The sequence below is a fragment of the Piliocolobus tephrosceles genome, chromosome 3 (assembly GCF_002776525.5).
Source record: "Piliocolobus tephrosceles isolate RC106 chromosome 3, ASM277652v3, whole genome shotgun sequence".
Taxonomy (NCBI): domain Eukaryota; kingdom Metazoa; phylum Chordata; class Mammalia; order Primates; family Cercopithecidae; genus Piliocolobus; species Piliocolobus tephrosceles.
The window spans coordinates 5648821-5675584 of NC_045436.1; the positions used below are offsets into that span (position 1 = coordinate 5648821).

The 26764-nt window shown below is 43.0% G+C and overlaps 1 protein-coding gene across 1 annotated transcript in view; it reads left to right on the forward strand.

Moving 5' to 3' along the window:
• Positions 1-26764, forward strand: part of ENPP6 (ectonucleotide pyrophosphatase/phosphodiesterase 6) — a 127483-nt gene that overhangs the window by 56623 nt on the left and 44096 nt on the right. The window contains exon 2 of the mRNA XM_023220944.2: positions 3837-4016. Within this exon, the coding sequence (XP_023076712.1) occupies positions 3837-4016 (180 nt within the window). The remainder of the gene's footprint in view (positions 1-3836; positions 4017-26764) is intronic.

The following is a 26764-nucleotide window of genomic DNA, read 5'->3' on the forward strand; positions in this document are numbered from 1 at the left end:
AGAAAGAAAGAAAGAAAGAAAGAAAGAAAGAAAGAAAGAAAGAAAGAAAGAAAGAAAGAAAGAAAGAAAGAAAGAAAAGAAGGAGAGAGAGAAAGAAAAAAGAAAGAAGAAATAGAGAGAGAAAGAGAAAAAGAAGAAAAGACAGAAGAAAAAGAAAGAAAGAAGAAAGAAAGAAAAGAAATACTTATTTATGATGCTTGTTAAAGATGGTAAGGCAAACTTCCTGTAAGAAGGAACCACTGTGATAGATGGAAGGACGCTGCAATGGGATCCAGCAGTGGGAGAGAGATTGGGCTCCACTCCAAGTACAACAGACAAGTAGAGATTGACAGACAAGGAACATGGTGGGGTCAGCAGATGGAAAACTACTAAGAAGAAACATCAGGGGAAATGGAATTCTGGCTAGATCTACTCAACAGAACTCTTGCTGAAGGCAGGCAGGGTGGTGAGATATTGAAGGTGGTCAGATACCAAGCATGGAGGATTATCACTAAACTGACTTAGCAGGATTCTTGCTCAACCTGGACTCTACAAGAAAAAGGAGGGAACCCCAAGGTTGGGTCTAGTCGAGCAGAGGACTCAGAGGTCAAAGAGAAAGTCTCTGTGACCATGAGCTGTAGATAAGATGGACATATCCTCTACCTTCTCTGGCCAGAAAAGGCCAGCCATTTCTGAGATGAAACATATAACATGGTTCAGAGGTTTCTGGGAGCTTGCTAAGAAACTTCTTGTGATGGTCATTACATCTGAACACACTTGAGTAAGACACTGGGGAATGAATGCTGAAGGTGTCATATCCCACCCCCTTCATACAGCAGTTCTAGCTATGGGAACGATTCCAGGAGCTCTCTCTGAGAAAGGCAAACACAGATTTCAAAGCCTCCAGAGTCGTTATTTGGAGGAGGAAGAGCAGTAGACATTCCTTACATCATACCTGAAAACCACCTGCAATTGTGGTGTTGGAGGATGTCAGGAAAGTTTCTACTCAAGCCTTGAGCAAAGAGACCAAAAAACCAAACCACATCCGAGCTCTGTTTGGAAAGCACAACCAGAGAAAAACCCAGAGCTGCAGATGTATAAAAATAGATATGGGTCAGGCAGGAATATGGAGATGAGAGCTCGTGGGCTGCAGAAACCAGTACATTGTGTTATGTTCTGTTCTTTCAGCCACCACTTTTACCGAGGCAATAAAAATGAAAGAGCAAGAGAGAGAGAGGGTTGGCAGGGAAATCAGCTTGAGTCTGAGTTGACTTCGACTGTTGCAAGCACAGACTGCAGCCTTACTGTATTCATGGGCAGGCAGGAGAAAATCTGAAGCAGCCTCCTCCTGCCAGCTTCCAGGAAAGGCCGCTCTTTGCAGAGCAAAGGAAGCCCTGCGGACAGCACACCCTCCCATTTCATCTCAGGACCAATCCACCAAAAGAACAAACCCAATCCGACTTTCTCCACAGGAGTCTGAGGTGACCTTCTTGAAAGCACCCCACCTTACAGGAATTCTCTGGGAGAATGTTCTCTCCATCTCTCTCTCTGTCTTTCTCTGTCTCCCTCTGTGTCTCTGTCTCTCTCACACCTGTGCATGCATGCACACACACAATCCAGCCATACAACAGCTCTGCAATCCACAAGAAGCTCCTTATAATTTTCTACCCAGAGAACAGAGAACAAAGAAGAACGAGCAAGTTTGGACAATTTAGAGTCCAGAGTGCTAAATATGTGTGTTGAAGAGAAGAGAGAAATTTTCACCAAATGATATGGGGTTTCTGAGATATACAAGTATAGATTATATGTACTTTAAAAGTTGTTTTTTGGTTGCTTCATGCTTCCTTGTATGCAGCCTTGTGAAAACCACATCATGTGAAGCCTCCATTTATCTTTGGGTTTCATGCCCTTGTTCTAAAATGGTCCAAACAATTCAAGCTTGGAAGCAGAGATCCCTCCACCCCTCTCACTCAGCATCTGTCCCTATTATTCCCATGTCTGATATCCCTGGTCCTTTCCTGGTGACTCATTCAGAGGCTCTTCTCTGGTTCTTGACCTCAGGAATGATGCTTCCCACACCCCCTTCTGATTTTGCACATTTGCTCAGTTTCTTTGCACACCAGCTGCAGTTGAGTCCTCCTGGACTTGGGAGGGCATCAGAGAGCATCTATAGGGAAAGACTGTCCACGAAGGAGGCCTTTTCCTATGGATATGATCGTGGTTATCTTGCCTTGTGAAAGGATGAGTAAGCATCATTAGGATGATACAATTTGTGAAACAGAATGCAAAATTTTGAATAAAGGGACTAGTAAGTATTTTCACTTGTAAGAGGGGCTCTCTTAATATGATTCAAGTTTCATATACTAAAAACGATAATATAGTTAAACCAATAAAATTAGGACCCTACTTTTAATGAGTTGGTGAGAACATACTAGGAATTATCCTCTGCAACAGGGTGAGTGAGGGTCATCATAATTCTGAAGTTATGGCTGCAATGTCCTCCTTCTCAGACCCAGCCCCGGGAAACCTGGCTGTTTTACACAGAGGACCCTCTGTTGAGTATTAAGTTACAAGCCACTTGAGGATGGGCATGACATTTACTCAGATTGGAATCTCTACACCTATCACAGCCTACAATTCATAGGACTATATATATAAGAGTACTGAATACATGTTAGTTGAGACAATAAATAAAATAACTTCCTTAACCATTGCAGAAATTGCTCAACATCTTAATTTTATTTTATTTTTTAATTTTATTAATCTTTTTAATGTAAAAGTTTTGGTCAAGATCAAAACACTAATTCTACAGCTTTGGGTAAAAACCCTTTTTGCTGGGATCTCTGGGAGCATAGTAGCATAGTTTGTGGCATGCCTTGCTTTCTGGGATGAAATGAAAGTTTTTTCCATTTGATATTTTTAGTGTCTATTTTCCAAGTAGTATTTTATAATTTTTCTTTGTTTTTGTTTAAAAATAAAATTTGGGGAGGGGGGTGGGGAGAAGAAACAACAACAGTAAAACAAAGAAGAAAAGCCACTTGATTAAGCATAGTTAGGCAGCTCAGTGAAGCATGCTTCATCCCGGTGCCAAATGACGCTCACTAAAATTGCAGCAATTTTTGATGCACTTGCCAATGTTTGTGTTATTTTTACTTTAAAGATGTAACAGATTGCTCCAAAATAAATAATTTAAGCCTAATGTTTCAAAAGAGTCCAAGCGTTTGCGTCTCTCACTTCTGGCTTGTCTTCTGGGACTAAGCTGTGCTCAACAGAAGCAGCCCTCGTTTCTATATAACACTGCATTTGGAGGGTTGTTTTCTTGCTTTGTTTTTCAAAGTTGAATCTATTTTTTGCCATTCTGTTTCAAACGTCATAGGTTTTATCACTGTTTAGCACTGAAGCCACAGCTCCTCTTATCTAAGAAAGGAAAGAACAAACGCTGTAACAGCTAGATTCCTGATCTCACAGGAGGAGGGTTTGCAGGGTACAGAGAGGGCTCTGGAGTGAGAACCTGAGACCAAGTCTCAGAGGAATCCATGGATGTCCATGCTAATTCATATTTAGACTTCAAGCTCTGCACACAGTGTCCTCAGTGTAACTTAAAACAGCTGACTTGACAGGATGACGTCACTCAAAATGACCCCACCCTCCATCAATTAGTGGATATCTTACTGGATGGTCTATCTTCATGGCACAGCTTAAGAAAAAAAATCGAATATTTTTTAAAGTCAAAAGCAAATCTTTATGCTGTTCTGTACTTCCTAAACGATCATGAATGGCTTCTATGATCAAGGAACAAAGATAAAAATAGAAACCACCAGCACTGTTAACTGACAGCTGTGTTCTCATTGACATAGGCCGCCACTGTGAAGTCCATCAGATGATCGGGAACTACATGTGGGACCCCGACACCAACAAGTCCTTTGACATTGGCGTCAACAAAGACAGCCTGATGCCTCTCTGGTGGAATGGGTCAGAACCTCTGTGGGTCACTCTGACCAAGGCCAAAAGGAAGGTCTACATGTACTACTGGCCAGGTGAGTGTGTGGACATCCATTCCAAATTTCAAATCATCGTAGAATCTCCAAGAATGGTCAGTGTCAAGTTACTGTTTGAAGACCAAGCCATGGTTTGGAAAATGGGATCTTTATTTAAGAAATATGCCTCAGCCGAGCACGCTGGCTTATGCCCGTAATCCCAGCACTTTGGGAGGCTGAGGCGGGTGGATCACCTGAGGTTGGGAGTTCGAGACCAGCCTGTCTAACATGGAGAAACCCCGTCTCTACTAAAAATACAAAATTAGCCGGGGTGGTGGTGCATGCCTGTAATTCAAGCTACTCGGGAGGCTGAGACAGGAGAATTGCTTGAACCCAGGAGGCGGAGTTTGTGGTGAGCTGAGATAGTGCCATTGTGCTCCAGCCTGGGCAACAAGAGCAAAACTCCATCTCAAAAAAAAAAAAAAAAAAAGGAAAGAAAGAAAAAAGAAAAGAAAAGAAAGATATCTTATGGGCACATTTTTCTAAAATGTATTTTTAACTCTCTAACATCATACTAGACATAATGCTATTTCCTGATTCTCTTGACTTAGCAAACACCACAGGATAGCTTGCTTTTTTCATGTGCAAAATGTTGGATATACAGGAGAGAGAAATTATAGGGTACTTATTGGCTAAAAAAAAAAAAATAGTGTACCATTTCTATACGTGTTTGAACTCCTCTACAATATTGAAAAGATAATTGAAAGCACTCACTATTTTTTGGTAGTCCATGAAATGCAGTCTCTTTGTGTTAAGACTCCTGAGCTACACCCTAGCTCAATGAGGTAAGTAGTCATGTAAACTGCCTTGGCTGCTGTGAGAAGTCTTCGGGATACCCTCATCTTGGTCACTGAATATCTTTCATTAATGATGAGAGGATTCAGTGATAACAATATAACCGGCTTCCCATTGTCTTTCCATTGGTGGGATTCATTATTTAGGTAAGTGGGCAGTTTACCTTTCCCACACACATGGCAATAGACACTTTTTTCCTAATTTTCAATGGTGTCATACTGATGATGGCCATTACAGAGGAAGATACCAGGGGAGGCCTAGAAAGTTGAGGGCATAAGGAAGAGCAGCCTGTAGGAGATGGGGTGACGTGGCTGAGGGGGTAACACTGGTCTGGATTGAGGGCAGCCTGAAGGGTCTGTGAGAGGGCAGTGGGTTGCGAGATGTGTGGTCTGTAAGGAGGGGGCAGTGGAGAGTGGGGTGAAGGCCCACAAGGAGTGCGTAGGCCTTCGGCAGGAGTTTGGAGGGTGCTGGATGGAGGTGGGTGTGTGGGGAGCTGCTGGGACACTCCAGGCTATCCAGCTGTCAGAGGTGCATGGAACACAGACACATGGAGACATCGGAGGGCAGCCCACCACCCAGCTGTGGTGCAGTGCGTGCCCTAGAAGCTGCTGCAGAGCAGTGGCCATACCTGCAGGTGAGCTTCTGAAGGCCAGGGCAGGCTGCATGAATTCACAGCTGGGCCAAGCAACAAAGACATAGCTGGCATAGGCTCTCCCAGCAGACACAGTTTCAGGGGGGCTGATCACAGTTTCTTCAGAAGACACCTAAGATTCCCTCCATAGCAGCCATCTTGGTGATGCAAGACACTTTTGAGCAAAGGAAGAGTTTAGGAGGATCCCATTATCTTACAAGGAGACAACTTTTCATGGAGGTGGACTAGATTTAAGGAAGCAAGTCAGTGCATGGACCAGGCCCATCAGGCTTGCTAGAGGAGCCAAACCCAGGGGTGAGTTTGGCTCTTCTAGCAAGTATAATGAGGTCAAGGCACAAGGATTTTGTTGCACTTTGAGGTCATTCTCAGAGGCATTATTATCAACAAGTTCATACGTAGGGAGGGAATGGATTAGACACACTGCATTAGGGACCACCTGGAAACAAATCTAAGGACCCTCAAGATAAATATGACCAATACCATGAGGGTCATCTTCCATGACACCTGGTGAGTTTGACTTTCTCTATCTTGGAACTTAAGTTTTTCCTGCTTTGAAGAGCACACCCTCACACACAAAACCTTCCTGCCAACACCCGTTGAGCTCCCTCCACATAATATCTCCCAGAGAGGTTCTTTCAACAGCCAGGATGCCAGTGCTATGGCCAAGTGGGAGGAGATCCTACCGAGGGGCAGCTGCCGTGCTGCACTCACTTCTCTCTGCAGCAGTACAGGGTATTATCATTATGCTTTATTTCCCTTTGTTTTTGACAGAGTTTCACTCTTGTTGTCCAGGCTGGAGTGCAGTGGCGTGACCTTGGCTCATGGCAACCTCTGCCTTCCTGGGTCAAGTGATTCTCCTGCCTCAGCCTCCAGAGTAGCTGGGATTACAGGCGTGCACAACCACACCTAGCTGATTTTTGTATTTTTAGTAGAGACAGGGTTTTACCATGTTGGCCAGGCTTGTTTTGATCTGCTGACCTCAGGTGATCCACCCGCTTTGACCTCCTAAAGTGCTGGGATTACAAGCGTGAGCCACTGCTCCAGGCCTTTATCTCCTCTTATATATCATTGAGTGTCTAAAGAAATCTGAAAGCTAATTTGCATGAAAAATATCTTGTTGCTCCTTCAAAACAGCTCCTTCAGGACAGGAAGGGACCAATCTCTTCCTCTGATTCACAGTCTAACAGCTAATGGGATGTGACAAAAATGCTTTAAGATCAGTTATACTGTTAGCTGTCAGAAGGAAAGAAGCTATAAGGATAGCCTCCTAGAGCTTCCTCAGTGACCTTAATGAAGATTCACTGAAGATCTGGCTGTGTTGAAGTCATCATAGTACAGAATAAAGTCTCTAGTCTCTCAGACACTGTCTAGTCCTTCTGAACTAGATATTCAAACGAAGCTCTCAGAGAGCCAGCTGTCTCTGCTGCCAGCCCAGCAGGGTGTGCCCTGGCACCCTCTCATCTTCCTGGGGGGCAGCTGCAGTATTTCTGGTCACTGCTGTCATTTTTGTGTCCACCCTGGTTCCCTCCAGCCTCAGCCAAGAGCCCAGTAAGCACTCATGTGTCTCTGTAAGATTAAGCGAATTGCAGGGGCATTTCTTCAAAACATGACTTGATTGTATTTTTCTTCTTAAATCCTCCTTTTCCTTCTCCACTCCCCACAGGATATTGTACAGACCTCTTGGTGAGGCCTGGAAAATCTTCATTGCTCTAGTGAACTGGGTTATGACACGCTGAGTCTCGCCATTAAGTCAATATTTAGAAGTGCAATTTAGAAATGGCACTAGTTCAAGTCTTCCTGTCAGGTAGATAAAGCAGCAGGCTGAAAAATTGATCCACAGTGAAGGGTCCAACATACTCCACCTCAAGTCTTGAGGTGTTTAATATCGTTCACCAGGCCCTTTAGCACCCCGCCCAATGTTGCCATTGGCGTGCAGGGAGAAATATGCCGAAATATGCCTCTGGAAAAGATCCCAGGCCCTAAGTCAGGGTAGGCCCCCAAAATCAGCCAGAAACTGTATATAGGACCCAGTTGTGTTCTGCAAGGAGTGAGAGCTGAGTGTGTGTTGTTCACTCACTTAATCCCTCCACCCTATCCTTCTAGTTTAATGTTAAAGGAATTGGTGGGAGTGGAGGGCGGTGAGGAAGAGACTCCAACATTCACTTCATATTGGAAAGCAACCCAAAGCAGAGAAGAATTATGGGAGGAAGGAGGAAAAATAGGGAATATGGGAGAATATTAAGATATGGTATAGAAATGCAGCTTGATATCTTTGGATAAGCATGGCTACCTTACATGGTAGCAGCAGTTCTTAAGTTTATTCTTATGACTATTATAAAATACAAAAAAGGAATAAAAAAATAGCAACTTTTTAAGAGTCTGTGCTTAATACTCCTTGGAGTTCTAAGTTCACATCTCCCACCATGCATTTGGCAATGTTAACTCCCTACAGCCAAGCAGTCAGGAGGACTTGGATGCAACCACTCATATGCTCCTGGAATGGGGCTCGGTGTGGGTCTGGGCTCTTCTTCTGGCCTCTTCCTGTCCAGGGCAGGCCTTCAGACCAATAAGACACCTTCTATGTAGAGAAAGACACATTTGCACCTGGCTTTCACTGCCACACTTTCCAGCAGTGGGCTGGGTAGGGAGTTAGTGGGTGGGCATTTGACTCAGCTTCTATCAAGTTTTGCTTGTTATAATCAAGGTGATGTCATCTGGATAATAAGAGGCATGCATTGGCTACTGGTCAGGAATTACAGGTCAGCTCTAGCCTCTTTCTCTTTCTTGCCATGGTAGGTCCTTGACAACCTTCAGTCAGGCTGATCTTAGAAGCAGAGGCTCAGGCACAGGGAAAATTAGGAGCTCAGCATTGCTCATACAGAGGTGTGAGTAAACCTGACAGCTAAGTCACGGCCTCTATGCATGTGACACCAATCCTCTGGATAAAAACTGGAATTTTTTTTCAGGCAGATGTCAAAACATTGCAAACACAAGTGGTCTGGATATCCACTAGTTTTTAAATAACATTACCAGTTTGGCATTAGACTTTGTGATTTATGTAATTTTAGGACTGGAAGAGGCCTGAGTCAAGGCATAATTTGCTGGTTCCTGCCCTCATTAGTCAAGAACCTCTTTAGGAAACTGATAAAAACTGTAGACGTCTTTCCAGAAGAATGCATCCACATCCACTACACTCACACTTTTGTTGTCATGTAGTATAAGAGATTACAATGCTGAGGATTGCCAAGCAGTCCTTGATGTGGTAACACACACATACTATGATAGCTAATGGATTTGATTTTTTTAATGCAATAGAAATGTGTTAAAAACTCATCGAAGTATCAAATGAAACCTAAGCTTCTGCAGTTAATGTTGTCTAGCAAGAGTAGGCTTGGGTCACAATTCTGTAAGCCTCTTTGGGTTGAATTCACATTGCATCATTGCCTTTGTCAGTAACTTTGGCAAGATCTGCATTGCTGATGTTGTCTTTGACAGCAAGAAAAGGATTGCAAATTCACATCTCAAGAGTGAGATTGTCTCCACAAAATGATCCTCAAAAGCATTCTGCAGGGTTTCTAGGCGTCAACCCGTTTCTGCTGCAGAGAAATGGAAGAGATGCTGCCTCTCTGGACTGCGGTCTGCAGAAGTGATCCCTCCAGTGTTCAAAAGTTTTATAGCTGTCTAACCACATCCAATCTCCCTTTGCAGGATGGTGTCTTGGCCAAAAGAGCACATAGTTTTTTAGCAGCATCCCTTATGTTGATTAGAAAGTCTTAAAGAGAAATCCAGGGACGAACATCCATCCTTCGAAAATCATGGCAAATCCATTTCTTCACAAAACATCTTTAAAGGCTGTGACTCAAGGCCTTGGGATGGACTCTCAGGAGACAGCCATGAGCAAAAGCAGATACAGACCCTCCTCACCTGCACCCCCTCCTGAGAACTTACCATCCAGGGAAGGAGGTAGACAATCTAATACTTATCCAAATAAATGTAAAAGTACAGTTATCAAAAGTACAATCATGAAAAGCAAGCATGAGGACATCATCTAATAAGGAGTCTAGCTCCATCTGAGAGGGTTAACGAAGGTGTCCTCAGAAAGTGACAATGAGGGCATGGGTAAGGTGGGAAGGAGCCCCAAACTCAAGGAGCAGCAGGTGCTAAGGTCCTGGATAGGGTGGGAAGCATGAAAGTTTCAAGACGCTGAAAGAAGGGAGGAGAGGTGTGGTGTGGAAAGGGGGAGAGAGGCTGAGGCCAGGCCAGGCTCTAACAGCCAAGCTGAATACTTTTATTTTTCTTTGAAACAGGGTCTTTCTCGGTTGCCCAGGCTAGAGTGCAGTGGTGCGATCATAGCTCACTGCAGCCTCGACTTCCTGGGCTCAAAGGATACTCACACCTCAGCTTCCTAAGTAGGTGGGTTGATAGGTGCACCCCTCCCCACCCCGCTAAGTTTTGTATGTTTTATAGAGATGTGCATGGAGTTGGGGGTGGCAGGGGTTCACTATGTTGCCCAGGCTGGTCTCGAATCCTGGACTCAAGCAATCCTCTTACCTCAGCCTCCCAAAGAGCTGGGATTACAGGCATGAGCATCTGGCCCACACCGAAGCATTTATTCTGAACCTGAAATGAATGAGAAGTCACTGAAAGGTTTTAAGGAAGAATGTGACGGCATCATGCTTGCATTTTGAAAGCACTACTCTGGCTGCAACCTGAATGGAATGGAGGCATCCAGGGTGGGTGAATGAGGGCGACGGATGCATCAGGAAGTCATTGTGTAAACCTGGGGAGCAGGTGAGCATGGCTCAGACTGGGCAACAGAAGTGGTGAGAAATGGCTGGGTTGGATGCACACTTAGGAACTGGAACTGCCAGGACCTGCTGATGAATTGGATTTGGGAGTAAGGGATTGGACGGTGACAGGAATGGCCCTGGGCTTCTTGCTCACAGAACTGCATAGATGGTGATTCTTCACTGAATCAGGCATGGCTGAAAGAGGAGCAGCCTGGAGGCAGAGGGACATCAACTCGGAGTTGGCTCTGGGACATCGAGCTGCCAGGTCTGAAGCTCAGAGAAGAGAGGTGGAGATACAAAGACATGACTCAATGGCGCATCAGAGGTCAGCGCAGCTGTGGGAATGGAGAAGTTTACCCGGGGAGAGTGCAGAACTGGAAAGAGAAAAGGGTCCTGGACACAGCCTTGAGGAAATCTAATTTTTGGTAACCAGATGGAGGAGGGTGAACCTGCAAAGGACACCAAGGAAGAAAGCCTTCAGAAGCAGGAGAAGCCCCAGCAGAGCTGAGAAAAGCAAGGGAAGGTAGCATCACTCTGCGTAGCCATCTGATGAGGGGCCCGTCCCATCTGAGAGGCAGGGAAAGGCTTCCCTGAGACAGTGACACTACTTGACAACTGTTGACAAACACTCGTTACAGAGGCCAAAAGGATGCAAGACGGAGCGGGCATTGTAAGGGTTTAATGTTGCTGAGCATCACGGGGACTGCAAAAGGAGCATCTGCATTTATTAACAGCACAACCCTGGCCAGCTCTGGACTTTGCGGCTGTTTCATTTCTTTAACATTATAATTTCTGACTTTGTGTAGCAAGAATGCATTGTTTTTATAGCAAGAAAAACAATTCAGGTTGTTTCAACTAATTTCTTTTTTTTTCGAAACAGTCTCTCTCTGTTGCCCAGGCTGCAGTGCAGTGGCACAGTCTCAGCTCATTGCAACCTCTGCCTCCCAGGTTCAAGCAATTCTCTGCTTCAGCCTCCCGAGTAGCTGGGATTACAAGCACCCGCCACCATGCCCAGCTTATTTTTCTATTTTTAGTAAAGACGGGGCTTCATCATCTTGGCCAGGCTGGTCTTCAACTCCTGACCTCATGATCCACTTGTCTCAGCCTCTTAAAGTGCTGGGATTACAGGCGTGAGCCACTGCGCCCAGCCGTTTCAACTAATTTCTAAACATCATTAGTCAACCCTTGAAAATTGGCTGAAAATTAACTGGGATATACACAAAAAAGAGAGGACAGGTGAGTAACAGCAGACAAACTAAACCAAAAAAAAAAAAAAAAAAAGAAAAAAAGAAAAGCTTAAAATCAGAGTCATGAATATTCCTTTTAAACCAAATTATTGTGTTGACAAAATTGATGTGCTAACCAAATTATTTCCAGCCAGATTGCTTTGTTCCAAATTTGTTTCAACATAACTGCACAATACTCCGTTCATTCTTGGGCAGTCACTGGCCCCTGTGGGTTTACTGTAAGGAATTCCCTGACATGCATCGCATATCTACCGGAGGTTTTCAAACTGCATTCGCTTGCCCTCAGCTTCCCAGTCAAATTTCAGGGGCTCAGGGGCTGGAGAGGCAGGAGATATCTGAGATTCCTTTGGGAAAAGGTTTCTCTGAAAAAGAAACTTGGAAATCAACTGCCTATGCTGTTCACTGATGTGTTCATTCCATGATGGTTTTCTTGTGTGGCCTGTGTACCTGACACATGGGACACAGACGGAATGTGTCACAGCCCTGCCACCAAGAAGCTTAGAGCCTAATCACGCAGCCAGGTGTGTCAAAAATAATTGCATCACAGCACAACACGTGCAGTGGGCAAAGGAGACCAACCTCAGGCTTCATCACATCTCCCTGGAGCTGTGTTATGACAACTTCTTAAAATCAATGGAGTGCTGTCTCAGGAATGGAAAACAACACGTCTCATTGATGCTTTCATGTTGAAGGAAAAAAGAAAGAAGAAAAAGGGGAGAGGATAGAAAGGAAGGGAGGGAAGAAAGAAAAGGACGCAGGGAGGTGAAAGGGGAGAAACAGCAAGGCAAAGGAAGGAGGAAGGGTGGAAGACAGACGATAAGGCAGAAGGGACGCGGGAAGGACAAGCGTTCCTTAGGCTGAGCGAGTCGCTCCACGTGCAACCCTGCACTCAGGCGCCTGCAGATTAGAACAAGCGAACTGTGTTTCGGGGGCTCTCCTCGAGGCAGTGGCTAGGCCAGGGCACGAATTCGGGAAGGCCCTTCTCAGGCTGCTCACCTCTTCCTCCTCCTGGCGCTCCACCTGGTCTGCCCTGCTGGGCCCAATCCTTCCCAGGGCCTGCCCTTCCTTCCTCAGTGCCCTCTGTCCTCTGCTGAATTTCAACCAGGGCCAGGACCGTGGGCTCTCAGGCCACACACTGTTTCATCCTGACACTTCTCGGTGCTTTACATAAAGGAACCATGAATGCAGGATTGTACCCCAGGGCGGGACCCAGTGAGGAAGACCTTGTTCTCAAGGTCAAGTGCCAGCTACAGATGCTGGGGCGTCTCTCTGTGTCCTGCCTGCTCGGAGCTTGTTTAGGGTGGAGAAGCTTCCTTCCCATGGAGAGTGCCGTCTGACCCGGAGCAGGCGCTGGTAGTGGGGCTCAGGAGCTGGGTGAGGCGGTCCTGCCACCTCCCTTTGCCTCCTACCTTTGTTAGGCCATTGGACTTGACCTCAGGCTCCCTGGACAGCCTTGGCTGCTCCAGACTCCTGCAGAAAGAGGGGGTCTCTCCAGAGAATCCCAGGGGAAAGGCTGCCCGCAATCCCCTCCACAGGACTGGGGAAGTGGAGGCTGAGGGAACATGCAGGGGGAAGTGGGTGGCAGGGCTGCCGTTTGGGGCTGTCTGACCCTAGTCCCACGAGAGGTCCTTGCACCAGGACCTGGTTTCTGGCCAGGTCTGTTGAGGGGCTGGCACTGCTGCGGCTCCCGCTGGCCTTCCCAGCTGTGCCAGCCCAACTCTCCAGAGCACAGTCCAGGGGTGGCAGATTTGGGGGGGAGGAGTCTTGGCAAATTAAGGAAGGGGGCTCCAGGTTGGTACCCCCATATTAAATTGGCCCTCAGAGGAGAATGCCAGAGTCTGGGGCGTTTGGTGAGTGGGGCAGCCTGCACTCTTTCTGTATCGTCTGCCTTCCTCCTAGGCCTAGGCCCCATTCTGTGTCAGCACCAAACACCTCCTAGAGCAGAAATGTGGGTTGTGGGACCAGGGGGCCCTCCCAGCCTCTGCTGCACCTTTCCTAGCTGAGTCTGTGGGCTCTTGGCAGCCTGATCCAGAGTCTGTTGGAGGGACTTCGCTGTGGTGGAACAGAGAAGTGGCACTTTTGCCTCACCTGAGCCCTTTGTGTGCAGAGAGCTGCGCCCCCTACCTGCCTGTCCCTCCTGTTCAGCTGTAGTATTTCCAGCACTTCACTGGGGCACTTGGGGAACTTCAGGGCAGAAGATTTTTTTTTAAAAAAAGCCAGAACATGGATTCCAGATCCGTGCGGTCACTCATTCACTGCGAGGCATGCAGAAGTCCCTCAGACGCTCTCTGCTCTTCCCTCCCTGTCTCCCCAGATCTTGCACTAGGTTGCTGAGGTGCAGAGGGCAGCAGGAGCCCTGTTCCAGATTGCCCAGAGAATTCTGGGATAGGCCATGAGGGCCAACGCCATGACAGGAAGCGGGGCTCCCAGGAAAGGGACGCATAGGGGCAGAGGCCACCAGGTCCATACAGAAGGGGAGGAGGACAGAGCCTGACCGTGTCATGTCTCAGGGCTCACGCACAGGACTGAGGCAGAGGCAGAGTTCATTGAAAAGGCCATGAGAGCTGGCGCCGGGCTGCTGCCCAAAACCCGCAGAGAAGAGGCTTTGCAGGGCCCACGGGCACTGCTCCGTCCTCGCCTCGACTCTTCCTGTGAGCAGCTCAGAACCACCTGAGAAGCCTGGGAGACCATGAGACTCTAGTAGACATGGGGAATAAGGTCATTTGTAAGACTTGGGAATCACAGACTTAAATTGGAGGGGTGAGGGAGGAATTCCTAGACAGGGGCAAGAGGTTCAGCAACCCTGATGAGCTCTGCATTAAAGGACCTCCTGGCATCCTGCATCCCAGGTAGGTCCAGTCTGCTGTGATCCAAGTGCGAGGAAACCAGCTCCTCGAAGAAGGAGGCTTTGGTCAGGAAAACCGTGTGGTGCAGAAAGTCAAGAGGGCTTCCTTTGTGGGAAGCATGGAGTCACCGTAATCCTTTCAAGATTGAGAAGGCACGTGCCTGAGACACAAAGACCCTGTGGATCACATATGTCAAGTGGCCTGCAGGGGCCGTAATTCCAGTCATGGTCATTCATTCTGCTCACCTGGTCCCACTTGGAAGCAGTGCAGTCCCTGACCGTGAGCCAGGGATTTTTCCTGATCTAAAGCTAACCAGCAGATAGAGAGATGAAAGCGTGGCCTTTGGCCTCATTATGCCTGGCTGTAGTTTCACCACCTGCCTCCCTGAAGCTGAGACTCAGCCTGGGTACGGCACACATTCCCTCTCATCTTGGTTTCCTATGAGTCACTTTCTGTGCCCAGTGGGTCATTTTCAGTTGAGTTTTCAGAGTCAGTGCTAATGGATGAGTTGGTTCTCATCTAATTTGTCTTCCCCAGCTTGCTCTCACCCCTGCACACAAGGCCAGTCTGCAGGGTCACCCTGCGCTCAGGCTAGCCCACCCCCTTCCTCCCCGCATCAGAAGGGAGCCACTGCCAAAGGTCCCCCAGCCCCGTGGGCAAGGCCAACCCCAGGAAAAGTGTCTCTGAGATCAAAGGCCGTGCTTTCCCCCAAGGACTTGTTCCCACAAGCTTCTGTGCCTCAGATGTATTTTCCTGGAAAAGGTTACGTGACTTTAAGAGAGTTAATTGGCTTAGCTGTTTTAATAAGCTCTCTTGAGACATGTATTCAACAGTTGCACACCTGTCTCACATCACATAAAATGCAGCGCACAGGGCTTATTGTTACAAGATGTGTCAAAGTTGGCAGGCAGCAGGAGCTACACTTGGAAGGGGAAACCTAGGCTCTAGGAAGTTTGGAGAAATGTAATTTTTATGGGCTCAACTTGGTGGTCCTTGGAGAGAGTTGCCAGAAGCGAGCCTCCTTCAGGAAGGCAGTGTGCACAGTGGAAAGTACCAGAGCTAGACCCGATGGCTGGCAGACCGGGAGACCTTGGGACGTTCACTTCTCCCATGGGAGGCCTTTGCTTTCTCAGCTGTAGATGAAGGGGTTTGAGGTACGATGGCAGGCACAGCTGTGAAAGCTGTTAATTGCACAGGATGCCACATCTATGGGGGGCATCGTCCATACTGTAGACATTATAGATTTGCATATATATGTTGACAATTTTTGGTCCAAGCCAATAAGGTGTTATGAAAAAAAATAAGTATATCAAAATAATTTTCTAATGGGTGGAAGTTATACGTTTTGAAGAAGAAATGCCTTATTATTATTATTATTATTCTTTTGAACGAAAGCCCATGGGCTTAGCGATGGCTGTCATTGGTTGTCCTTTAAGTTCTCACTAATGCTTTTTTTCCAATCGGGATGTACTTATTAGGTTGTAGGAGAAGACTGCCCGAGGTGGGAATACCCAGCAAGAAGGCAGACTCTAGACAGAGATAAGAGTAGGTCCTAAAAAATGAGCCCTAATTAAGGGCATTTCCCTGTAATGTTCCCTGGGAATGATGAGGAAACAAGACAGAGTAAAGCTAAAACATGCCCTCAAAGTTGTCATGAAACCAAAATCTTGCCCCAAGTCCCTGATTAATGTTTGAAATTGCACAAGGCAGCCCATCGCCCTTGTTGCCGCCTTCTCCACAGATCCCTGAGGCAGAGATTCAGAAAGCCCTGCTTTCTTCAGTTGTGTTGGGGTGACTTTCAAGCTCTCAGCTGACCAGATTCCATGCTCCCTGTGGAGCCATGAAAATGGCCTGAAGGCAGCAGCCTGTGAGGTTGAGCAATGCTCGCCCACTTCACAGATTGAGCCTGTGGGAGATACAGGAGAGGGGCCCGCAGACTCCTGATTAGACAGCTACCTCCTGGGATTCACACAACACTCCCCCTCCAGTCTGATTTCCATCAGATAAAGACTAGAGAAAACTAAACAAAGCTCCCACGCAAATTCACCTCGGAATAATTAACTTTGCTCCCTCTAGAACTTTGCTGAATCTGAAACTGCTCTCTCTTCCACGCTCCCTTTCGCTGCCGTTATCATTTATTGCTGGCCGTTGCCTTTGCCAGTCATTTATTGACTCTGGGTTTTAACATTAGAGGTAAGGGCAGATGTTTTCCCCTTGGGGATTTCACCGTGGAGAGACCATTCTACAGAGACACAGCAGAAGGATTGCACCTGTCCAGTCTCCATCCACTTGGGTGGTAGTCCCATCCCTTCTCAGAGACACATGACTTCCACTCAAATGAACGGTGTCTGCAGCACTTGCATTCAAAGCACCTCTGATGGGTGGTGCTTCTCACCCCATTATCTGAGTCTGTAATCATCTCAGTAGATCGTAATTAGGATGTCCTATTTGCCCTGGCTTCGAAGTTTCTTCCTCTCTCTGCTCTGCACATAGAGCTTTAGTTGGGGGATAACCTCAAAGAGAATAACTTACACCACTGTCAGACAGATTTCACCTCTTACCTCCAACTGTCAACATCACTTCTGGCCCAGTTGCTTCCAGGACATTACAGTTCCCATAGAGTGGAGCTACTGCTGCCTAGCTTCTTAGTTCAGGAGTCTTCAGACTTAATTCCCAAGGATTTCCAAGAGCAAAATTAGTTTTAAAGAAACCAATTCTAAGATCCTCAAAGTCCATGTGTATTGCTAAAGTCATCCTGACTGAAACATGTTCTTTACTGTTTTATGTAAGAAAAAGATACCTCTCACCCATCAAGAATATTACTAAGGTGCATTGCCACAGTATGTAAATGCCTTTAGCACCAGACAGATGGTTCAAAATATTGATGCAAATGTTGGAAAGTGAGTGAATCCAGTAACAAAATAACAAAACTTAAAAGAGAAGATATTTCCAGTGTTTGCTTTTAAATTATTTAAGAAAAACTTAATTGAGCTGTCAGCTGAAATATTGTTTTCAAATGCATGATGATAGATCATTGTGCAATTTTGGCATTCAAAGAAGCAGTTCAAAGAATTAAATGACATTGGTACAAAAAACTCCTTCTATTTCTATATATTTATTTATGTGAACAACTTTCTCAGCACTTACATTTAATGACTAGAAATAGCATTGATTCTGAACTTGTCTCATTCTAGAAATCAGTCATATTTATCCATGAATACACAAATTAGCTTTTTAAAGCACACCTATTTCTTTCATTAAGACATACATTTCTAATAAAATGTAAAGATAATTTCTAAAATTACAACCTTTTATGTTTAAAAATTATTTGTTGAAATGTGGGGTTCTAGTTGGTACAATGCCCAGCTAAGTTGTTTTGAAACAACGCATCTCTCCAGGAACAACTAGAAAAGCTGCTGGCCTGCATGCATGTGTGCATGCATTTATGTGTGTGATGGACCAGAGACAAGCCAAGTCCTGGAGAAAGAGCTGCATCTGGCGGCAATGGTACCCTGTCTCTCCTTCAGCCAAATGCTGATCACAAAAGCAGCAGCTGAGAGGTCAAGAGACATGGCAGCACTATTGGATAGGGGAAAGGACAAAAATTGGAGTTCAGGGCCCACCAAGGAAAAGAAATCTAGTAAAAATCCCAGACTTTCAGTTGGAACAATAAAAAGCAACACCCTAGCAGTAAGAATAAGCTAGAAATAGACAAGGGGGAAGCTGTCATAAGACACAGCTAAGCTCCAAATCATCTTAATCCTTGACTGAATCCACTCTGGATTAAGGTAGTCTGCTGATAGCCTAAATCCTCACCATGAGCAAAACTGTGTGCTTGGTAGAAGATAACTACATATCCTGTTAAGCGGTATTTACAGTTTTGTGTATACAATATGTAGTATTCAATTTAAAGGAAAAAAAACAAAAATGGAATATAAGAAAACAAGGCCTGACTGAAAAACCAAGAGAGAGAAACAAAGCGGAATAGACCCAAAACCACTATAGGCCAGGCACAGGGGCTCACACCTATAATCCCAGCACTCTGGGAGGCTGAGGCAGGTGGATTGCTTGAGGTAAGGTGTTTGACACCAGCCTGGCCAACATGGCAAAGCTCTGTCTCTATTAAAAATACAAAAATTAACCAAGTGTGGTAGCAGGTGCCTGAAGTCCTAGCTACTCAGGAGGCTGATGCAGGAGAATTGCTTGAACCTGGGAAGCAGAGGTTGCAGTGAGCTGAGATAAGATTGTGCCCCTGCACTCCAGTCTGGGTGACAGAGCGAGACTCCATCTCAAAAAAAAAAGAACTATGATAAAAGACTAAATCACAAAATGGAGACCTGCAGTAGTAAGTTAAAATCTTTTTTACAAAGGGAACTCTAGAAATAAAGAGAGAGCTATCCAGCTTCAATGTGAAGATGCAAAAGGATGAACAAGGCAGAAAAGCATGTAAGAGACATGCGGTATATAGTGAAGGGGTCACAGCAGGAGAGGGAAAATGGGGCAGAAGTAATATTTGAGTAATAATAATTGAGAATTTCCCCAAACTGACAAGAAATACCAAACCATACATTCACGAAGTGCTGTGAAGCACAGGAAAGAGCCTCATGGATTTCAGAACTGGTGAAAACCAAAGACAATGAGAAAATCTTAAAAGAAGCCAGAGAAAATTGTTCAGTGGGGCAATAATAAGACTGACAGCTGACTTTCCAACCAAATATTGGAATTCAAGGAGACAATGGAATGAGATGCTCAGAATGATATAAGAAAACAATGATCAACCTAAAATTCTGTATCAAGTGAAAATATTCTTCAAAAGTGATAGCATAGTAAACTGAGATAGCAACCATAGTAAACATAGAGATAGCAAACTGAGAGAACCTACTGCCAGCAGGCCTAGAGTAAAGGAAATATTAACTGCTTTAGACAGAAGGAAAATGATCACAGATGGAAGCACAGAGATGGAGGAGGAAATGAAGAGTAACAGAAAGGGTGAGTGTGTAGGTAAACTTAAATAAATAATAATGCTAAAAGTCCCTTTTTTGGATTAAAATTCTGTAGAGAATTAAAATACATGAAAATACATGACAATAGAAGCACAGAAGATGGGAGAAATGTAAATTTCCAAGTTAAAGTATCTGAATGTTCTTGCATTTTCTGGGAAGTTGTGGAATGAAAATTTATATTTTAATATTTTAATAATTTTAATTTTTTAAAAATTTAATTTTTAAAAAAATTAATAAAAATTGTAATAAATATAAAATTTAATAGACTTTAATAGACTAATATTTCCATTTTTATCATCCCTGGGGCCCTTTGCAAGGAAGAGGTTAATCAAAATATATAAATAGCAAACTAATAGAGGAAGGAAAATGGCACAATAATAATAATGTATACTTTATTCAAAAGAAATTAAAGAAGGAAAGAAAAACTATCAAATGTGTGATGGATACAAAATGTAGTTAATTGGCTGATTTAAACACAAAAATATCAGAAAATACATTAAATGTAAATTTTTATTTTTTCACTAATATTTTGTTAAATATTTTAATGAATCAGAATATATGTAGTGTTCCATTTACAAAAAATTCAAAACAGCTGAAGCTAATGTACAGTGTTAGAACAGTATTCACCCTTGGGTGAACAGTGATGAGAAGGGAGCATGAAAAGGCGCCCATAAGTGATGACTGTGTTCTGTTTCCTGACATAGATACTCAGTCTACAGCTGCCTTCACCTCTTAAGGATTCACTGAACAGTACCTTTATGAATTATTGACTTTTTTGCATCTATGTTAAACTTTGATAGAAATTTACTTTAAAAATAACTATCATCGGACTGGATAAAACCAAAAACTAATATAGGCTACTGATGAAGACATACATTAAATATAAGTATGCAGAAAATTGAAAATAATCACATTTTTAAAAGACACACTGCACAAAACACTAAGAGAGCTGGTGCAGCTATAATAACACTAGGCAATGTAGACTCTAAGCCGAGAATGTTTTTAGGTTAAGGACAATTCATGTTGATATAAATTTTTATCTGCTAAGAAGATGTAACAGTGTAAATAGTAATGTTCCTAATTACACACTCTCAACATAAATAAGTCAAAAATTGGAAGCACTAAAAGGAGAAACAGGTAAATTCACAACGATGGTGGACTTAAATACATCTTTCTCAATAACTGATAGAATAAGAGAACAAGAAGTAGAAAGATACAGAAAATTTACATAATTAACATTTTTACCTAATTGAATTTACTGGAACTCTGCACCTAGCTGCTGCATAAACATTACTTTCAAGTACACATGAAACATTTATCAAAAATGGCCATATGTTAGCCTTAAAATCTTTCTCAACAAATTGAAAAGGTCTGAAATCATCAGAATGTGTCCTATGACTGTCATGTAATTAAATAGTAATCAATAATAAAAATAAAACTTTAAATCTCATACATTTGGAAAATAACCAGACTTCTAAATAACTTTTGATTCAAAGAAGTAATTGTGAAAACTTAGAAAAATCTTGAACTGAGGGATAGTAAAAATGCTACTTATGATGTAGTGGCTTAAGAATAATGCAGCTAAAGTCATCCTTATAAGGAAATTAACAAGCATACAAGATGCATTAGCTAAGAAGGCAAAAAGTAATGATTTGTCTCCAACTCAAGGCAAATTAAATTATCCCCAAATATAAAGAAGAAAATCATGAAGAGCAGAAATGAATAAAATAGAAAATAAACATACAACAAAGAAAATTGACAAAGCCCCATTTGTTTTTGGGGAAAAAAAACCTATTAAAATGGATGCAAACTTGACAAGGCTTATAAAGAAATAAAGAGCGAAGACACAAATAGCCAATAATGAAATGAAAAAAGGGACATCAACAGAGAACCTGTAAACCTTAAAAAGCCAGTAATAGAGTATGAAAATGTTACACCAACGTATTTGAAAGTGCAGATGAAACAGACAGATTTCTAGGGAAAACATCACCAAAACACAAAAAAGGAAATAGAAAATTGGAATACTTCTATATCTGTTTTTAAATTAAATCTTTTAAAAACCGTTCCTAAAATAATAACCCAGTATTAGACACCCCCACTAGTGAAGTTTTCAAACATTTAAGGAAAAAATAATAGCAATCTTACAGAAATTCTTTCAGAGAATGCATAAAGATAAATCGAGTCAGGCATGGTGGCACACACTTGTAATCCCAGCTACTTGGGAGGCTGAGGCAAGAAGATGCCCAGAGTTCAGGAATTCAAGACTGACCTGGCCAACACAGTGAGATACCAACTCTTAAAAAAAAAAAAAAAGATAAATCACTACCATAATGAGGTTAGCAGAATCTTGATACAAAAATGTGACAAACATTAAAAGAAAGTACAATTACAAGACAACCTTTTTCATGAACATAGATAGAAAAATTAGAAACAAAGTATTTGCATCCTGAATCTATCAATACGTAAATAGAATAATATATGCCAAACAATTGGGTTTATAAAAGGAAAACCCATGTTTAACATTTAAAAATCACTCCAGCCTGGGTGACAGAGTGAGACTCCATCTGAAAGGAAAAAAAAAAATCAATCAATATCATTTACAACAGTATTAGAATGAAAGAGAAAATCATTTAATCATTTCAGTAGATACAGGAAAAGCAATTGATACAATCCTAAACTAAGATTTATTAAAATAAAGTTGGGTAATTAGTACACTGCACCCTTAGTGTGATAAAGGATATCTACCAAAAAAAAAAAAAAGTGACGGCAAACATGATAGTTTATGGAGAAATGCATTCAGGACTATGTAAGGGTGCCTTCTAGCATGACTTCTATTCAGCTTTGTATAAAAGTAAAACAATTACAAAGGCAAAAAACTGTCATTATTCACAGATGACTGTTTTGGAAAAACCCCAAAGAATTCACTTTTAGAATTAATAAGAGGCATTTTGATACAAATTCAACATTTAAAAATTATGGTATTAATATCAACTAAAAACTGAGAAAAAATTAAAAAGTCAATACCATTTATAGTAAATTCAAATACATGAAAGATGGAAGAATAAATCTAACAAAAATGGCTCAAGAACTTAATATCAAAAAGCATTTAAAGAAATGTAAAAAGGCCTAAATAATTGGAAAAATACATTATGTTTATAAATAGGTAATCTTAATATTTTATCAGTTTTCTCAGAATGGATCTACAGATTCACTGTAATCCCAATCAAAATCCCAACTATGTGTGTGTGTGTGAATTGAAAGATTGATTCTAAAATTTATATGAAATGCAAAGACTCAAGAATAGCTGAAACTATTTGGAGACAGATGAACAAAACAGGAAGATTTACTCCATTAATAGATAAAGACCTATTTTAAACTACAAAAAGTAAGACAAATTGTATTTCCGCAAGAATAGTTAAATAGACTAAGGGTAAAGGTCAGAAATTCCTGAAATAAACCCACAAACATATGATCCAATATCGGATTTATGACAGTGACACTGCCACAAAGTGATAAAAGATAGTCTCCAAAAAATTATGATTGATCAATTGGAGATTATATATATATGTATGTGTGTATATATGTATGTATACATCTTCTGACTCCTATATGTGTGTGTGTGTATATATGTACATCTTCTGACTCCTATCTAATACCATATACGAAAATTAATTCTAGGTAATTCCTGATGGATTGTAGATCTAAATGTAAAATGAAAAACATAAAGCTTCTATGTTTAGAAAAATTTGGAACTGAAGAAAGAAAACATAGGTGAATATCTTCATGACTCTGGATAAGAAAAATATTTCTTAAGCAGGAAAAAAATAGCATTAACAATATAGAAACATGACTGATGAAGCAGTCATTAAAATTAGAAGCTTCTCTTTATGAAAAGACATTATTAGGAAGGGCAAAAATAATTACAAAGTATGAGGAAATAAACAACAAGTTCATATCTGGAATATATGCAGAATTCTTACAAATAAAAAAGAAAAAGTCAGCTCAACAGAAAAATATGGAAGAGATTTGAGCTAACAGTTTACGTAATTGGGTATCCCAATGGTCAATAAACATATGTAAAGACATTCAGCCTTGTTAGCAGAAAAAAAAGTAAAATAAAACTACAACGTGATAACTCATCATACCCTCTCTGATGGTTATTTCTATGTGCCAACTTGACTGGTCGAGGGGTTCCCAGATTAAATATAATTTCTGTGCGTCTCTGGTAGGGGGTTTCCAGTTGAGACTGACGTTTGAATCAGTGGACTCAGTAATGCACTTTGCCCTCCCCACTGCAGGTGGCCATCATCCAATCCCTTGAGGGCCGGAATAGAACTAAAGGCTTGGCCGGGCGCGGTGGCTCACGCCTGTAATCCCAGCACTTTGGGAGGCCGAGGCGGGAAGATCACGAGGTCAGGAGATCGAGTCCATCCTGGCTAACACGGTGAAACCCCGTCTCTACTAAAAATACAAAAAATTAGCCAGGTTTGGTGGTGGCGCCTGTAGTCCCAGCTACTCGGGAGGCTGAGGCAGGAGAATGGCGTGAACCCGGGAGGCGGAGCTTGCAGTGAGCTGAGATCGGGCCACTCACTCCAGCCTGGGTGACAGAGGGAGACTCCGTCTCAAAAAAAAAAAAAAAAAAAAAAAAGAACAAAAGGCTTAGGAGGGAAGGAGTCACTCCTTCCTACCTGATCGCTACAACCGGGACATCCGTCTTCTGCTCTCACTGCTCCTGGTTCTCAGGCGTTCAGACTGAATTACAACCACCAGGTTTCCTAGATCTCCAGCTTGCGGATGGCAGATGGTGGGACTTTTCAGCCTCCATAATTGTGGAAGCCAATTCCTCATAATATACCTCTTTGTATATGTGTGTGTGTGTGTGTGTGTGTGTGTGTGTGTGTATGTATTCTATTGGTCCTTGTTTCTCTACAGACTCTTGACAGTCACACACAAAAAGGGGAAATGGATAATTTTGAAAACCAACAAATCCAAGTGTTGATGAGGATGGAGCAACTGAGTCTTAGAAAGTGCTGGTGGAGGCCGGGCACAGTGGCTCACACCTGTAATCCCAGCACTTTGGGAGGCCAAGGTGGGTGGATCACCAAGGTCAAGAGTTCAAGACCAGCCTGGCCAACATGATGAAACCTCATCTCTACTAAAAATACAAAATAATAATAATAATAATTAGTTGGCCGTGGTGGGGGCTCCTGTAGTCCCAGCTAGTCGGGGAGGCTGAGGCAGGAGAATCACTTGAACCCAGGAGGTGGAGGTTTCAGTGAGCCAAGATCACACCACTGCACACTGCACTCCAGCCTGGGTGATAGAGGGAGACTCTATCGAAAGAGAGAGAGAGAGAGAGAGAAAGAAGGAAGGAAGGAAGGAAGGAAGGAAGGAAGGAAGGAAGGAAGGAAGGAAGGGGAGGAGGAGGGAGGGAGGGAAGGAAGGAAGGAAGGGAGGGAAAAGAGAAAGAAAGAGAGTGCTGGTGGAAGCAAGTTGATACAACAGCTTTACAAAACTCTTTGACACTATCTTATAAAGTTGACTGTATGCATTCCCCAAATCTAGCTCTTCTCTTCATGCGTGTATCCTAACAAATATGCATTCCTATGTGCAGCAAAGAAAGTGTACAGAAATGTTTCTGTCGGCATTATCTACTGTATGTGAACACTGGCAATGACCCAAATATTCAACAACTTTAGGAGGATAAATAGTGATACAGTCATACAACGGAACTTCTGTGTCCTAACTGGCACATTACAAGGCAGTTGGAAGTTAACACTAAAAAGTAAGTTTTGGTTTCTTATGACAAAAGCAACATTTATTTTAGAAAAGTTAGCTCCATTCAGGTAAGTAATAATAAGAACAGAAAGTCGCCACTATCTCTCTCTGTCAGTTAGGACTTGTCTGCTGCAAGTGATATAGAATCTGATTTGTGTCATGTAACAAAGAGTGCTTTATAGGGTTCAGACACTTACCAACGTCATTTTTAAAACCCAGGCTCTGTTTTCTTTTGAGACGGAATCTCACTCTGTTGCCCAGGCTGGAGTGCAGTGGCGGGATCTCAACTCACCGCAAGCTCGGCCTCCTGGGCTCCCGCCGTTCTCCTCCTCAGCCTCCGGAGTAGCTGAAACTACAGGCACCGCCACCACGCCTGGCTAATTTTTTGTATTTTTAGTAGAGACGGGTTTTCACCATGTTAGCCAGGATGGTCTTGATCTCCTGACCTCGTGATCCACCTGCCTCAGCCTCCCAAAGTGCTGAGATTACAGGTGTGAGCCACCGCGCCCGGCCAAAACCCAGGCTCTTTATATCCCTTGCCCGTTTCAGCACATTGGCTTATCCTCATGCTTGCCATATAGTTTCAAGGCAGCTGCTGCAGGCCCAGGGATCCTGCCCTCACAACCGCATCCCAAACTGAAGAGGAGAGTAGCTTGGCCAGCAGCACACTTTGTCTTTCATGAGAAGCAAAGCTTCCCACCCTAAGCTCCACATCCAATCTCAATGGCACTTCTAAGTCAAATGACAATTCCTGCCCGCAAGGGGACCTGAGGAAGTGAGGAAGTTTCCCTCTTTACATTCTGCAAAATAGAAACAGAGAAGGGAGTTTGGATCACTTCAATCAACCAAAAAAGTCTCCGCCAAACCAGTCATCAAAATCGTGTCCTTTCTTCTATTTTGTTGTATTTACTTCTACTCTTTTTTGGACATAAATCTGCTTTAAATACTTCCAAAAAGGAGATCTTCCATTATACACTATTTTGTAGCTTTTTTCTTTCAAAATATTATGTCACTAAATAAAATGACATCATTATTTTAATGCCTGCATAGTACTTCATTATGTGGATATGCTATAATTTAACCATACCTCTATTATCAAATGTTTAAATTGCTTCTCAATTTTATAAATAATATTGTAATAAAGATGCTTGTATATACAACTTTATTTTTTTAGAGTATGTTTCTAGCAGTGGTTTGCTAGGCAAAGCTTGTAGACCATAGAAGTTGTCTGAGTTTCGTAACAACGTTAGTCTCAATGGATGAAAGTGACCCCAAAATCCAAGTTGAAACCAGCTTATGGGTTGCTAATAAGCATTTTTTAAAAACACAGAACAGAATAGAAGAGTAAAGTATTCATGTATATTGCCTGTAATTTGGTGAAATTTTGTTTCCGGAGTGTGTGTGTGTGTGTGTGTGTGTGTGTGTGTGTGTGTATGTTGGGGGGTTGTTTTTGTACTATGTCAATGCCTTTTGCCACAGATTACAGACAAAAAGTTTTTAAAACATTCCAATAGAGGAACACTCATATGCCTCCTGATTTCCAGCATTCGTTTCTTATTTCTTTTTCCTGTTTGAGAAGCTCTATAACAGTAATAATAGTAAATTACCGCGGTGATGATAGCATTCCTGATTTGCTT